This window comes from Anticarsia gemmatalis, chromosome 15, assembly GCF_050436995.1.
Source record: "Anticarsia gemmatalis isolate Benzon Research Colony breed Stoneville strain chromosome 15, ilAntGemm2 primary, whole genome shotgun sequence".
Classification (NCBI taxonomy): domain Eukaryota; kingdom Metazoa; phylum Arthropoda; class Insecta; order Lepidoptera; family Erebidae; genus Anticarsia; species Anticarsia gemmatalis.
The window spans coordinates 939,079-954,690 of NC_134759.1; the positions used below are offsets into that span (position 1 = coordinate 939,079).

The 15,612-nt window shown below is 47.6% G+C and overlaps 1 protein-coding gene across 1 annotated transcript in view; it reads right to left on the bottom strand.

Moving 5' to 3' along the window:
- LOC142979051 (uncharacterized) overlaps nt 1-15,612 on the bottom strand; it is a 194,740-nt gene that overhangs the window by 3,202 nt on the left and 175,926 nt on the right. Inside the window, 4 exon segments of the mRNA XM_076123812.1 lie at nt 186-10,869; nt 10,930-11,082; nt 11,833-13,854; nt 14,848-15,210. Coding sequence (XP_075979927.1) covers nt 186-10,869; nt 10,930-11,082; nt 11,833-13,854; nt 14,848-15,210 — 13,222 coding nt within the window.

Genomic DNA, 15,612 nt, shown 5'->3' on the forward strand with positions numbered 1-15,612 from the left:
GTAGCAATTTAAGTATGAAAAATATCAATATATTATTATAATTTTGCCAATTTTTTAAAAGTGTAAGTCCAGCAAGAAAGTAAAACAACTGTTAAACACATGTATGCAATGAACATTTATTTTACTTTTTTGTAGCGACCGTGTTAGTATGTAATTTGAAATAATCGAAATAAGAAGTTTCTTACCCAAGTCTTTATCTTCCCAAGTTTTCTTGGCGTCTAGCAGGGCGTTGTAGATTTCCTTCGAGGGCTCAGTGCCAGAGAACACGTAGTATCGTGCCCGGACTCGCTTGAAGAACTCCACGGCGGAGTAGTAAGAGTTGCCGTGGTGTGGAACGTACGTCAGCTCCATGTACACAGGAGCGGGAGCCTTCTTCTTGCTGGGGGACTCCGAGGCGCGGCTCTTTGCTTCCTTGCTCTTCTCTTGGTTGATCTTATTCTTATTCAGGACAGTTGAGCTCGCCTGCTTCTTAGGAGTGCTCTTGCCATCCCCTTGAGTTGGTGGCATGATCGGACTCGGCAAACCTAATGGCTTCCCCCAAGATTCGATAGGATCCTTTGACGTACGAGTCTCACTCTTGTGTTCAGATTTCTCATACTTAGACTCTTGTTTGCTTGATGAACTGCTCTCGGTCACTTTCTTCGATTCCGTTTTCAGGTCTTTCAATGTTATAGTACTTTCCTCCTTCGAGGAGTGACTTGAACTCGAATGTACTTTTGTATCGAGCTCGTATTTAGCTGTGATGTTTGAAATTACTTCAGAACCGCTAACTTTCTTGTGTTCTTCAATAGCCTTTTCGAAATGTTCGTCGGCTTCCCTCAAGAATGTGGCGTCAGTGTGTTTTAAATGCGCTGATTTTTCCTTACTTAAAAAGTCTTCGGTCATTTTCGTAACCGATTTGCCAACATGCACTTCAGATTTAATTTCTGAATGTGTTGATGACGTCACTGAGTCGTCATCTGGCAGTTGACCATAGATTGATGTGGACATTGGGTCCTTAGGTAACATGGATTCGTGTTTCTCAAATTGGTCGTGTTGTGACTTTGCGGTGTCTAATTCGAAACTGAGGTTAGATCTAGGGGAGTGGGCGACCTGTGACTTTGTACTGCTAGGACTTCCTGGACCGTCATCGTCACTATAATACATGCCACTGCTCTCCGTGCCCCACACATGCGTCATTGCCCTTGAACCTCTTGAGCTGATGTCGGATGGTGGAGATGAGATGCCTTGATGGTCGAGATCGTCGCTCGCCGCTGATGAACTTCTCATGTCACCAGTTCGTGAAGACAGTTTCGAGAATGACTTCTCGCTTTCACCTCTGTCGATAGTTTCTTCAAACTCTTCCTTGAACTCTGATATAGTAGTTTTGGTGGACTTCGTTGTTTTGGTCACACCGTCACTGCCCTTACTAACTGTCGTCGTTTCAACTGTTATCTTTACTTTCTCTGGACTAATTACTTCTTTAGTTGTAACTACTGTGATGGTTTGTGTGATTTCATTGTCACCCTCTTTTAAGACCTTCGTGAACGTTTCTGTGTCAGTTGTTATTTCTCCGACAGGCGAGCGTTGCTTCTTTGGTTTTTGTTCAGGCTTATCCTTGGGTCCCAATGGTAATCGATCAAGTACTGGCTTATCTTCTACCACTTGTTTCGCTTCTTGTGCTATTGGTGATTTCTCAATTTCTTCAAGTTCCTCTGGAGACCAATCATCTAGACCAGTTCCAATGGGCAAGTAAGTTATTTGTGTGCGGACGTCTTTTGTTGTTTCAACTGAGCCATCATCCTTAGCACTTTCTGTTATTGTTTCCGTGACAGTCTTAACAGCAATTTCATTAGTTTCATTGTTGCTAAGTTCTTCTTTTGTTACGTAAGTGGTTATCGTTTGCGTAATTTTTTCGCCGTGATCAGTGACAATGTTTGTTTTCTTATCAACTGAAGTCTTAATCTTGCCAGTTGACGTTAGTCCTTGCAGTGCAGCTTGTAAATCACTATCAGATGTCTTTTGGAATTCAGAGATGGTTATCTTTACGTCTTTAGTGGTTTCCGTAGAACCATCAGGGAATTCATCGACTGTGATGGTTTCGACGGTCGTTCGTACTCGTTTTATATTTTTATCTGTGCTAGCCAGAGTTTCACGTTTAGTCTTAGTTGTGATTGTGCGCTTAATATTTAAAGTTCCTTGTTGAACCACTTCATTCTTGACATCGGATTCCTCTGTTGTGTCTTCTACTATTTCAGAATCATCGATGTAAGATTCCGGAGGTTCTGTGTCATCTTGTGCCGGGCCCGGTGTTTTCAGAAATACGTCGGCAATCGATACCTTTTCGCTCTTTTTGATGATAACAGTACCGTCTGGGTGTTCATCTTCAATTACAGTTTTGACTATAGTTTTTATTTTCTTAGACCTAATGGACACATTTTCAAATTCTTGCCTAATCGTAGTTACAGTAGTTTTTCTAATAATAGTTACACCATTTTCAACAGTAGTCTCTGTGTCAGTGGTTGTGTGTTCGTCTGGCTCACCCACTTGAGTGAAGCCTGTAAGGTTTTCATCAAATGTCTCGATTCCGTAATCAGCGACTGACACTTTGACATCTTTCGTTACTTCAGTTAATCCGTTTGGCAACTTGGTTTCGGTAACTGTTTCGACAGTAGTTCTTACTTTCTTTTTCGAACCATCAGGTGATGACAATACTTCTTTCGTTGTTGTTGTGGTGATTATTTGTTTGACCTCCTTGCCATCTCTGATGGCAACTTTCTCTTTAGTATCTACACTAACAGTCTTATCTTCTAATTCTGGGAATTCTTTGAGGTCTTGGCCCTGGACTAAGTCATCAACTTCAAGATCACTAATTGACGTGCTTGTATCAACAGTTGTTCTCGATGCACCGTCAGGATATTGGTCTGTAGTTGTGACTGTTATAACGGTCTTAAGTTTCCTCAAGACACCTTGACTATCAGCATACTTTGTCTTGACAGTCCTAGTCACAATAGTCCTGATTATAATAATAAGCTTTTCTTTGATTTCTTCGGTTTCTGTCGTTTCAGTTACTTCAGGTTCTCCTGCCGGTGTTAAGTCTTTCAACGCCATTTCTATTTTCATATTTTCCGCTAATTCTTCTTCTGTAGGTTCATGAGCTTCTAAAGTTTCATCAACCAAAGATACTCTTTCACTCGTTCTTGTAATAACTGAGCCATCAGGATGTTCGTCCTCAACTACAGTTCTGACTGTGGTTTTTGTTCTCTTGATGTTTTGATCTACATTGCTATATTCTTGGATCGTTGTCGTGATAGTAGTCCTCCGTTGAATAACTACACCATTATCAGTAACTGTTTCTACCTCAGTGGTTGTATCCTGTTTGGGTTTGCCAATAGCATCGAAACCTTCAAGACTTTCTTCGACTGAATCTGTGGTTTCAATTTCGATGTCTGTCACCGTTGTGCTGCCCTCAACAGTTGTGCGAGAAGAACCATCAGGATAATTATCAGTTGTTGTGATCGTGGTTGCTGTTTTCAGTTTTCTAGGCTTTCTGTCTTTGTCAGTGTACCGTGTTTTAACAATTCGAGTTACGATAATCCTCTTAATGATAATGTCTTTTTCTTTTATCTCTACTGTTTCACTGGTCTCAGTTTCCTCTGGTTCATCTTCTGGAGTCAAATCCTTCAAAGCAGCTTCGACTTTGCTGCTTTCAGGAGTCTCTTGCTCTTTAATATCTTTGATATCTTCAAGAGTTACCTCTGAGGGTTTCCTTGAGGTTTCAAGTGGAATATCTTTGTCTAATTTCTGTTCAGGAGATGCATCAACAGTGTGTGGAACTGTCTCACTTGGTTTGAAAACATCTTTTTCTACAATTGGTTCAGAAGAACCGTCAACTGGTAGAATCTTTTCAGTCGGTTTGGCAACGTCTTTGTCGACTTTTGGTTTAGATGAATCATCAACCAGTGGAACCCTTTCTGTCGGTTTGGGAACAGCATGTTCTTCTTTATGTACTTGTTTTTTTATTGGAATATCAGCAGCTATATCAGTAATTGTTGTACTGACATCTACGGTAGTTTTTATCGTACCATCAGGATATTTATCACTGGTAGTTATTGTGGTAACAGTCTTTAATTTACGAAGTATACCACAATCATCAGAGTATTTAGTCCTGACTATTCTTGTGACTATGGTTCTGTAGATAATGATAGTTTTTTCTTTGATTTCTTCTTTTTCTATGGTTTCAGTTATTTCAGGCTCGCCAACAATGCATAATTCTTTCAGTTCTGCTTCAATTTTTTCGTCTTCTTCATCAACGCCTTTAACTTCTTCAAGAATTTCATCAGCAAGTGAGATCTTTTCACTTGTTTTTGTAATGACAGAACCATCTGGATGTTCATCTTCTACAATTGTCTTCACGGTTGTTTTGATACGTTTCATGTTCTTAGATGCATTTGAATATTCTTTCACAATGGTTGTAATAGTAGTTTTTCTTTTGATGACTATGCCGTCTTCAGTAACAGTTTCGGTTTCTGTAGTCGTGTCTTCCTTGGGTTTGCTAATTATTACAAAGCCTTCGAGACTTTCTTCTACAGCGTCGATTCCGACATCTGATACAGATACCTTGACATCTTTAGTCACTTCCGTCATACCGTCAGGGAGCATTGTTTCTGTGACAGTCTCGACCGTTGTCTTGACCTTCTTCTTAGTTCTATCAATGGTCGTTAATGTTTCCTTAGTCGTGGTAGTAGTTACAACTTGCAATACACTTTTTCCATTAATAAATACAGTTTTCTCATGCTTATCAGTCTCTACGGATTTGTCTTCTACGATTGTTAAATCCTGAAGTTCAGGGCTCTCAACCGCTTCAACTTCAATGTCCGTTAATGATGTGCTGCTGTCAACTTTAGTGCGCGATGAACCATCAGGGTAGTCGTCAGTAGTAGTAATTGTTGTAACAGTCTTAAGTTTTCTTGGTACTCCTTGGTCATCAGCGTATTTGGTTTTGACAATTCTTGTAACGATTGTGCGTTTAATGATATAGGTCTCTTGTTTGACTTCCTCTGTTCTAGTCGTAACACTTTCCTCTGGCTCACCACAAATAACATATTCACTGAGTATTTTATCTAAATTACTGCTTGAATCTAAAACTAGCTCCTCCGTTTTTACTTCAACGTTCTTTTGAACATCCCTCGATCCATCGGGATGTTCTTTAGTGATGTTAGTTTCAACAGTAGTGCGAATAATCTTTTTGCTGTCGTTCACTCTAATAGTTTCTTTCTTTGTTACTGTAGTCACCGTTTCAATGACATCAATGTTGTTTTCGCGAATTATTCGCTTGCTTACATCGGTATCAATTATAGTATCTTCGATGTTATCATCAGACTCATCAGACTCACTAATGAACGATCGGAAATCAGAATCTATATCTCTAGGTACGGAAGACTCGCGTTTTTCATGTAAATCTCTGATTTCAAACTTTTCATCACTATCAAAATAGTCTTTGTCTAGTTTATCTTTAGCGTATAAGTCCATAGATGAGGTAGATCTTAGGCTGGAAGAACACTCTGAGAGTAATGTCTGTGTGTCTGTCGTCGAAGTCGTTGAACCATCAGCTCCTTTACTCAGAGTAGTAGTTTCAATCGTTGTTTTAATGTTTTGTGGGGTGCCATCTTCTCTTGATATTACTTCCTTTGTGGTGACAGTTGTTATTGTCTGCGTAACAACATTTTCACCTTCTTTTATAATCTTTGTGACCGTATCAGTCTCTGTTTTAATTTTACCCATGGTTTGCATTAAAGCTAGAAGGTCCGAATCATCGTCAACTAACGTCGTTGTCTTTTTAGGTACTTTCTCTGTTGATGTCGAAATTCGCTGAGTCAGAACGTCTTCGCCCACGTGAACCACCTTTGTGATTGTCTCCTCACTGCCATCAGATTTATCATAGGTTACTTCGCTTTGTACTCCATCGCTGACTTTCACATCTTGGAAACTACTCGGAGTCTTCGGTAGTGGACTAACAGGTACAGTTGGTGGTGTAGATACTCTTACAAGTGATTCTAAGCTTTCAGTTTTAATGCCTTGTTGTACGGTTTCCTCACCGAAAGCTTTATGTATTGACTCTATGAGGTGTGCCGCGCTATCTTTCATTGCTTGCGCAGTCTTGTCCCCAGACAAAGCGTGATCTACATCCATAGGTATACTGTGAACTCCAGAATCCGAAGCTTCTGATAGAGGGATTTCCTCTCTTGGCGATTCTGGCTCTTTAGTTTTGTCATCGTCAGCTTTAGTGGTGTCAGTGTGTTTTAAAGTTGATGTTAGAGAATCAACACTCGTGATAGAATCAATCTTATAACTGGTAGTTTCTGAAGATAATTTAGTTTTCATTAATTTCTTTTCAGATTTTTCAGTTCCTTCAAAACTATATTTCTCTTCAAGGCTTGCCTCTTTCGATAAATCTTCCGAACTGCTACCATGAGGCAAATGTGAAATGCTTTCTGTCAAACTGTCATCTGGCTTATCATCCAACACAGATCTTTTCTTAACTTTATGCATATCTTTTACAGAGTCTTTAGAAAGTGAATGTAATATAGAAACGTGTTCTCGCTCTTGTTTGAGCATTTCTTCTGATTGACTGGCAAGTGCAGTGAGCGACTGCAGTTTGGTAGTAACAATTGGAGCCTGAGCATCTTTTCTTCCGTCAAGTATTTGACTATCTTCACTAATTGATTCACCATCTTCATAGACATCACCATCATCTTGTAAATCAACCTTATCGTCAACGGGTTTTTCAACAAACGGAGAAGTTGGGGTTAAAGACTTAGTAACAACTTTTACATCTTTATGCGAATCCTTTTCATCAATATCTTTTTCATCGTATTTTGATATTGTTTCAATTTCTTTCTTTGTAATAACCGCTTCTGTAACGGGAACATTTGTAACTTCCATAAACTCAGATTGTAATCGGCTGTATGCCTCCTTATCAACCTTAATTTGATTGGACAGATCATCACTAGGAATTGGCGTCTTTTCGCTTGGAGCCTTATCGCTTGGTACTGGGCTCGGTGCCTTGTCACTTGGTACTGGGCTCGGTGCCTTGTCACTCGGTATTGGGCTAGGTGCCTTCTCGCTAGGCGCCTTTTCACTTGGTACTGGGCTTGGTGCCTTCTCGCTAGGCGCCTTTTCACTTGGTACTGGGCTTGGTGCCTTCTCGCTAGGCGCCTTTTCACTTGGTACTGGGCTTGGTGCCTTCTCGCTAGGCGCCTTTTCACTTGGTACTGGGCTCGGTGCCGTGTCACTTGGTCCTAGGCTTGGTGCTTTATCACTTGGTACTAAGCTTGACTTCTTGTCCTTTAGATCAAGCACCGGGCTGTGTGCCTTTTCACTAGGCACTGGGCTCGGTGCCTTCTCACTTGGTACCGGGCTTGGTTCCTTGTCACTTGGTACTAAGCTAGGTTTCTTGTCCTTCAGGTCAAGCACCGGGCTGTGTGCCTTATCACTAGGCACTGGGCTCGGTGCCTTCTCGCTAGGAGCCTTGTCACTAGGTACGGGGCTCAGTGCCTTGTCACTTGGTACCGGGCTTGGTGCTTTATCACTTGGTACTAAGCTAGGTTTCTTGTCCTTCAGGTCAAGCACTGGGCTTGGTGCCTTTTCGCTAGGAGCCTTGTCACTTGGTACTGGGCTTGGTGCTTTATCACTAGGTACTAAGCTAGGTTTCTTGTCCTTCAGGTCAAGCACCGGGCTGTGTCCCTTGTCACTTGGTACTGGGCTTGGTGCCTTCTCGCTCGGCACCTTTTCACTAGGTACGGGGCTCGGTGCCTTGTCACTTGGTACTGGGCTCGGTGCCTTGTCACTTGGTACTAAGCTCGGTTTCTTGTCCTTCAGGTCAAGCACCGGGCTGTGTGCCTTGTCACTAGGCACTGGGCTTGGTGCCTTCTCGCTTGGTGTCTTTTCACTTTGAGCCTTTTCGCTAGGTACTGGGCTCGGTGCCTTTTCGCTAGGAGCCTTGTCACTTGGTACTGGGCTCGGTGCCTTGTCACTTGGTACTAAGCTAGGTTTCTTGTCCTTCATGTCAAGCACCGGGCTGTGTGCCTTGTCACTAGGCACTGGGCTTGGTGCCTTCTCACTTGGTGTCTTTTCACTTGGTGCCTTTTCGCTAGGTACTGGGCTTGGTGCCTTTTCGCTAGGAGCCTTGTCACTTGGTACTGGGCTCGGTGCCTTTTCGCTAGGAGCCTTTTCACTTGGTACTGGGCTTGGTGCCTCGTCACTTGGTACTGGGCTCGGTGCCTTGTCACTTGGTACTAAGCTAGGTTTCTTGTCCTTCAGGTCAAGCAACGGGCTGTGTGCCTTGTCACTAGGCACTGGGCTTGGTGCCTTCTCGCTAGGAGCCTTGTCACTAGGTACGGGGCTCGGTGCCTTGTCACTTGGTACTGGGCTCGGTGCCTTGTCACTTGGTACTAAGCTAGGTTTCTTGTCCTTCAGGTCAAGCACCGGGCTGTGTGCCTCGTCACTAGGCACTGGGCTTGGTGCCTTCTCGCTTGGTGTCTTTTCACTTTGAGCCTTTTCGCTAGGTACTGGGCTCGGTGCCTTTTCGCTAGGAGCCTTGTCACTTGGTACTGGGCTCGGTGCCTTGTCACTTGGTACTGGGCTCGGTGCCTTGTCACTTGGTACTAAGCTAGGTTTCTTGTCCTTCAGGTCAAGCACCGGGCTGTGTGCCTTGTCACTAGACACTGGGCTTGGTGCCTTCTCGCTAGGAGCCTTTTCGCTAGGTACTGGGCTTGGTGCCTTTTCGCTAGGAGCCTTGTCACTAGGTACTGGGCTCGGTGCCTTTTCGCTAGGAGCCTTGTCACTAGGTACGGGGCTCGGTGCCTTGTCACTTGGTACTGGGCTCGGTGCCTTGTCACTTGGTACTAAGCTAGGTTTCTTGTCCTTCAGGTCAAGCAACGGGCTGTGTGCCTTGTCACTAGGCACTGGGCTTGGTACCTTTTCGCTTGGTGTCTTTTCACTTTGAGCCTTTTCGCTAGGTACTGGGCTTGGTGCCTTTTCGCTAGGAGCCTTGTCACTTGGTACTGGGCTCGGTGCCTGGTCACTTGGTACTGGGCTCGGTGCCTTGTCACTTGGTACTAAGCTAGGTTTCTTGTCCTTCATGTCAAGCACTGGGCTGTGTGCCTTGTCACTAGGCACTGGGCTTGGAGCCTTCTCGCTTGGTGTCTTTTCACTTTGAGCCTTTTCGCTAGGTACTGGGCTTGGTGCTTTTTCGCTTGGTGTCTTTTCACTTTGAGCCTTTTCGCTAGGTACTGGGCTTGGTGCCTTTTCGCTAGGAGCCTTGTCACTTGGTACTGGGCTCGGTGCCTTGTCACTTGGTACTAAGCTAGGTTTCTTGTCCTTCATGTCAAGCACCGGGCTGTGTGCCTTGTCACTAGGCACTGGGCTTGGTGCCTTCTCAATTGGTGTCTTTTCACTTGGTGCCTTTTCGCTAGGTACTGGGCTCGGTGCCTTTTCGCTAGGAGCCTTGTCACTTGGTACTGGGCTCGGTGCCTTTTCGCTAGGAGCCTTTTCACTTGGTACTGGGCTTGGTGCCTTGTCACTTGGTACTAAACTAGGTTTCTTGTCCTTCAGGTCAAGCACCGGGCTGTGTGCCTTGTCACTAGGCACTGGGCTTGGTGCCTTCTCACTTGGTGTCTTTTCACTTTGAGCCTTTTCGCTAGGTACTGGGCTTGGTGCCTTTTCGCTAGGAGCCTTGTCACTTGGTACTGGGCTCGGTGCCTTGTCACTTGTTACGGGGCTCGGTGCCTTGTCACTTGGTACTAAGCTAGGTTTCTTGTGCTTTAGGTCAAGTACCGGGCTGTGTGCCTTGTCACTAGGCACTGGGCTTGGTGCCTTCTCGCTTGGTGTCTTTTCACTTTGAGCCTTTTCGCTAGGTACTGGGCTCGGTGCCTTTTCGCTAGGAGCCTTGTCACTTGGTACCGGGCTGTGTGCCTTGTCACTAGGCACTGGGCTTGGTGCCTTCTCGCTTGGTGTCTTTTCACTTTGAGCCTTTTCGCTAGGTACTGGGCTCGGTGCCTTTTCGCTAGGAGCCTTGTCACTTGGTACTGGGCTCGGTGCCTTGTCGCTTGGTACTAAGCTAGGTTTCTTGTCCTTCATGTCAAGCACCGGGCTGTGTGCCTTGTCACTAGGCACTGGGCTTGGAGCCTTCTCGCTTGGTGTCTTTTCACTTTGAGCCTTTTCGCTAGGTACTGGGCTTGGTGCCTTTTCGCTAGGGGCCTTGTCACTTGGTACTGGGCTCGGTGCCTTTTCGCTAGGAGCCTTTTCACTTGGTACTGGGCTTGGTGCCTTGTCACTTGGTACTGGGCTCGGTGCCTTGTCACTTGGTACTAAGCTAGGTTTCTTGTCCTTCAGGTCAAGCACCGGGCTGTGTGCCTTGTCACTAGGCACTGGGCTTGGTGCCTTCTCGCTTGGTGTCTTTTCACTTTGAGCCTTTTCGCTAGGTACTGGGCTCGGTGCCTTTTCGCTAGGAGCCTTGTCACTTGGTACTGGGCTTGGTGCCTTGTCACTTGGTACTAAGCTAGGTTTCTTGTCCTTCATGTCAAGCACCGGGCTGTGTGCCTTGTCACTAGGCACTGGGCTTGGTGCCTTCTCGCTTGGTGTCTTTTCACTTGGTGCCTTTTCGCTAGGTACTGGGCTTGGTGCCTTTTCGCTAGGAGCCTTGTCACTTGGTACTGGGCTTGGTGCCTTGTCGCTTGGTACTGGGCTCGGTGCCTTGTCACTTGGTACTAAGCTAGATTTCTTGTCCTTCAGGTCAAGCACCGGGCTGTGTGCCTTGTCACTAGGCACTGGGCTTGGTGCCTTCTCGCTTGGTGTCTTTTCACTTTGAGCCTTTTCGCTAGGTACTGGGCTCGGTGCCTTTTCGCTAGGAGCCTTGTCACTTGGTACTGGGCTCGGTGCCTTGTCACTTGGTACTAAGCTAGGTTTCTTGTCCTTCATGTCAAGCACCGGGCTGTGTGCCTTGTCACTAGGCACTGGGCTCGGTGCCTTTTCGCTAGGAGCCTTTTCACTTGGTACTGGGCTTGGTGCCTTGTCGCTTGGTACTGGGCTCGGTGCCTTGTCACTTGGTACTAAGCTAGGTTTCTTGTCCTTCAGGTCAAGCACCGGGCTGTGTGCCTTGTCACTAGGCACTGGGCTTGGTGCCTTCTCGCTTGGTGTCTTTTCACTTTGAGCCTTTTCGCTTGGTACTGGGCTTGGTGCCTTTTCGCTAGGAGCCTTGTCACTTGGTACTGGGCTCGGTGCCTTGTCACTTGGTACTAAGCTAGGTTTCTTGTCCTTCAGGTCAAGCACCGGGCTGTGTGCCTTGTCACTAGGCACTGGGCTTGGTGCCTTCTCGCTTGGTGTCTTTTCACTTTGAGCCTTTTCGCTAGGTACTGGGCTCGGTGCCTTTTCGCTAGGAGCCTTGTCACTTGGTACTGGGCTCGGTGCCTTGTCACTTGGTACTAAGCTAGGTTTCTTGTCCTTCATGTCAAGCACCGGGCTGTGTGCCTTGTCACTAGGCACTGGGCTTGGTGCCTTCTCGCTTGGTGTCTTTTCACTTTGAGCCTTTTCGCTAGGTACTGGGCTCGGTGCCTTTTCGCTAGGAGCCTTGTCACTTGGTACTGGGCTCGGTGCCTTGTCACTTGGTACTAAGCTAGGTTTCTTGTCCTTCAGGTCAAGCACCGGGCTGTGTGCCTTGTCACTAGGCACTGGGCTTGGTGCCTTCTCGCTTGGTGTCTTTTCACTTTGAGCCTTTTCGCTAGGTACTGGGCTCGGTGCCTTTTCGCTAGGAGCCTTGTCACTTGGTACTGGGCTCGGTGCCTTGTCACTTGGTACTAAGCTAGGTTTCTTGTCCTTCATGTCAAGCACCGGGCTGTGTGCCTTGTCACTAGGCACTGGGCTTGGAGCCTTCTCGCTTGGTGTCTTTTCACTTTGAGCCTTTTCGCTAGGTACTGGGCTTGGTGCTTTTTCGCTTGGTGTCTTTTCACTTTGAGCCTTTTCGCTAGGTACTGGGCTTGGTGCCTTTTCGCTAGGAGCCTTGTCACTTGGTACTGGGCTCGGTGCCTTGTCACTTGGTACTAAGCTAGGTTTCTTGTCCTTCATGTCAAGCACCGGGCTGTGTGCCTTGTCACTAGGCACTGGGCTTGGTGCCTTCTCAATTGGTGTCTTTTCACTTGGTGCCTTTTCGCTAGGTACTGGGCTCGGTGCCTTTTCGCTAGGAGCCTTGTCACTTGGTACTGGGCTCGGTGCCTTTTCGCTAGGAGCCTTTTCACTTGGTACTGGGCTTGGTGCCTTGTCACTTGGTACTAAACTAGGTTTCTTGTCCTTCAGGTCAAGCACCGGGCTGTGTGCCTTGTCACTAGGCACTGGGCTTGGTGCCTTCTCACTTGGTGTCTTTTCACTTTGAGCCTTTTCGCTAGGTACTGGGCTTGGTGCCTTTTCGCTAGGAGCCTTGTCACTTGGTACTGGGCTCGGTGCCTTGTCACTTGTTACGGGGCTCGGTGCCTTGTCACTTGGTACTAAGCTAGGTTTCTTGTGCTTTAGGTCAAGTACCGGGCTGTGTGCCTTGTCACTAGGCACTGGGCTTGGTGCCTTCTCGCTTGGTGTCTTTTCACTTTGAGCCTTTTCGCTAGGTACTGGGCTCGGTGCCTTTTCGCTAGGAGCCTTGTCACTTGGTACCGGGCTGTGTGCCTTGTCACTAGGCACTGGGCTTGGTGCCTTCTCGCTTGGTGTCTTTTCACTTTGAGCCTTTTCGCTAGGTACTGGGCTCGGTGCCTTTTCGCTAGGAGCCTTGTCACTTGGTACTGGGCTCGGTGCCTTGTCGCTTGGTACTAAGCTAGGTTTCTTGTCCTTCATGTCAAGCACCGGGCTGTGTGCCTTGTCACTAGGCACTGGGCTTGGAGCCTTCTCGCTTGGTGTCTTTTCACTTTGAGCCTTTTCGCTAGGTACTGGGCTTGGTGCCTTTTCGCTAGGGGCCTTGTCACTTGGTACTGGGCTCGGTGCCTTTTCGCTAGGAGCCTTTTCACTTGGTACTGGGCTTGGTGCCTTGTCACTTGGTACTGGGCTCGGTGCCTTGTCACTTGGTACTAAGCTAGGTTTCTTGTCCTTCAGGTCAAGCACCGGGCTGTGTGCCTTGTCACTAGGCACTGGGCTTGGTGCCTTCTCGCTTGGTGTCTTTTCACTTTGAGCCTTTTCGCTAGGTACTGGGCTCGGTGCCTTTTCGCTAGGAGCCTTGTCACTTGGTACTGGGCTTGGTGCCTTGTCACTTGGTACTAAGCTAGGTTTCTTGTCCTTCATGTCAAGCACCGGGCTGTGTGCCTTGTCACTAGGCACTGGGCTTGGTGCCTTCTCGCTTGGTGTCTTTTCACTTGGTGCCTTTTCGCTAGGTACTGGGCTTGGTGCCTTTTCGCTAGGAGCCTTGTCACTTGGTACTGGGCTTGGTGCCTTGTCGCTTGGTACTGGGCTCGGTGCCTTGTCACTTGGTACTAAGCTAGATTTCTTGTCCTTCAGGTCAAGCACCGGGCTGTGTGCCTTGTCACTAGGCACTGGGCTTGGTGCCTTCTCGCTTGGTGTCTTTTCACTTTGAGCCTTTTCGCTAGGTACTGGGCTCGGTGCCTTTTCGCTAGGAGCCTTGTCACTTGGTACTGGGCTCGGTGCCTTGTCACTTGGTACTAAGCTAGGTTTCTTGTCCTTCATGTCAAGCACCGGGCTGTGTGCCTTGTCACTAGGCACTGGGCTCGGTGCCTTTTCGCTAGGAGCCTTTTCACTTGGTACTGGGCTTGGTGCCTTGTCGCTTGGTACTGGGCTCGGTGCCTTGTCACTTGGTACTAAGCTAGGTTTCTTGTCCTTCAGGTCAAGCACCGGGCTGTGTGCCTTGTCACTAGGCACTGGGCTTGGTGCCTTCTCGCTTGGTGTCTTTTCACTTTGAGCCTTTTCGCTTGGTACTGGGCTTGGTGCCTTTTCGCTAGGAGCCTTGTCACTTGGTACTGGGCTCGGTGCCTTGTCACTTGGTACTAAGCTAGGTTTCTTGTCCTTCAGGTCAAGCACCGGGCTGTGTGCCTTGTCACTAGGCACTGGGCTTGGTGCCTTCTCGCTTGGTGTCTTTTCACTTTGAGCCTTTTCGCTAGGTACTGGGCTCGGTGCCTTTTCGCTAGGAGCCTTGTCACTTGGTACTGGGCTCGGTGCCTTGTCACTTGGTACTAAGCTAGGTTTCTTGTCCTTCATGTCAAGCACCGGGCTGTGTGCCTTGTCACTAGGCACTGGGCTTGGTGCCTTCTCGCTTGGTGTCTTTTCACTTTGAGCCTTTTCGCTAGGTACTGGGCTCGGTGCCTTTTCGCTAGGAGCCTTGTCACTTGGTACTGGGCTCGGTGCCTTGTCACTTGGTACTAAGCTAGGTTTCTTGTCCTTCAGGTCAAGCACCGGGCTGTGTGCCTTGTCACTAGGCACTGGGCTTGGTGCCTTCTCGCTTGGTGTCTTTTCACTTTGAGCCTTTTCGCTAGGTACTGGGCTCGGTGCCTTTTCGCTAGGAGCCTTGTCACTTGGTACTGGGCTCGGTGCCTTGTCACTTGGTACTAAGCTAGGTTTCTTGTCCTTCATGTCAAGCACCGGGCTGTGTGCCTTGTCACTAGGCACTGGGCTTGGTGCCTTCTCGCTTGGTGTCTTTTCACTTTGAGCCTTTTCGCTAGGTACTGGGCTCGGTGCCTTTTCGCTAGGAGCCTTGTCACTTGGTACCGGGCTGTGTGCCTTGTCACTAGGCACTGGGCTTGGTGCTTTCTCGCTTGGTGTCTTTTCACTTTCAGCCTTTTCGCTAGGTACTGGGCTCGGTGCCTTTTCGCTAGGAGCCTTGTCACTTGGTACTGGGCTCGGTGCCTTTTCGCTAGGAGCCTTGTCACTTGGTACTGGGCTCGGTGCCTTGTCACTTGGTACTAAGCTAGGTTTCTTGTCCTTCATGTCAAGCACCGGGCTGTGTGCCTTGTCACTAGGCACTGGGCTTGGTGCCTTCTCGCTTGGTGTCTTTTCACTTGGTGCCTTTTCGCTAAGTACTGGGCTTGGTGCCTTTTCGCTAGGAGCCTTGTCACTTGGTACTGGGCTCGGTGCCTTTTCGCTAGGAGCCTTTTCACTTGGTACTGGGCTTGGTGCCTTGTCGCTTGGTACTGGGCTCGGTGCCTTGTCACTTGGTACTAAGCTAGGTTTCTTGTCCTTCAGGTCAAGCACCGGGCTGTGTGCCTTGTCACTAGGCACTGGGCTTGGTGCCTTCTCGCTTGGTGTCTTTTCACTTTGAGCCTTTTCGCTAGGTACTGGGCTCGGTGCCTTTTCGCTAGGAGCCTTGTCACTTGGTACTGGGCTCGGTGCCTTGTCACTTGGTACTAAGCTAGGTTTCTTGTCCTTCATGTCAAGCACCGGGCTGTGTGCCTTGTCACTAGGCACTGGGCTTGGTGCCTTCTCGCTTGGTGTCTTTTCACTTTGAGCCTTTTCGCTAGGTACTGGGCTCGGTGCCTTTTCGCTAGGAGCCTTGTCACTTGGTACCGGGCTGTGTGCCTTGTCACTAGGCACTGGGCTTGGTGCCTTCTCGCTTGGTGTCTTTTCACTTTGAGCCTTTTCGCTAGGTACTGG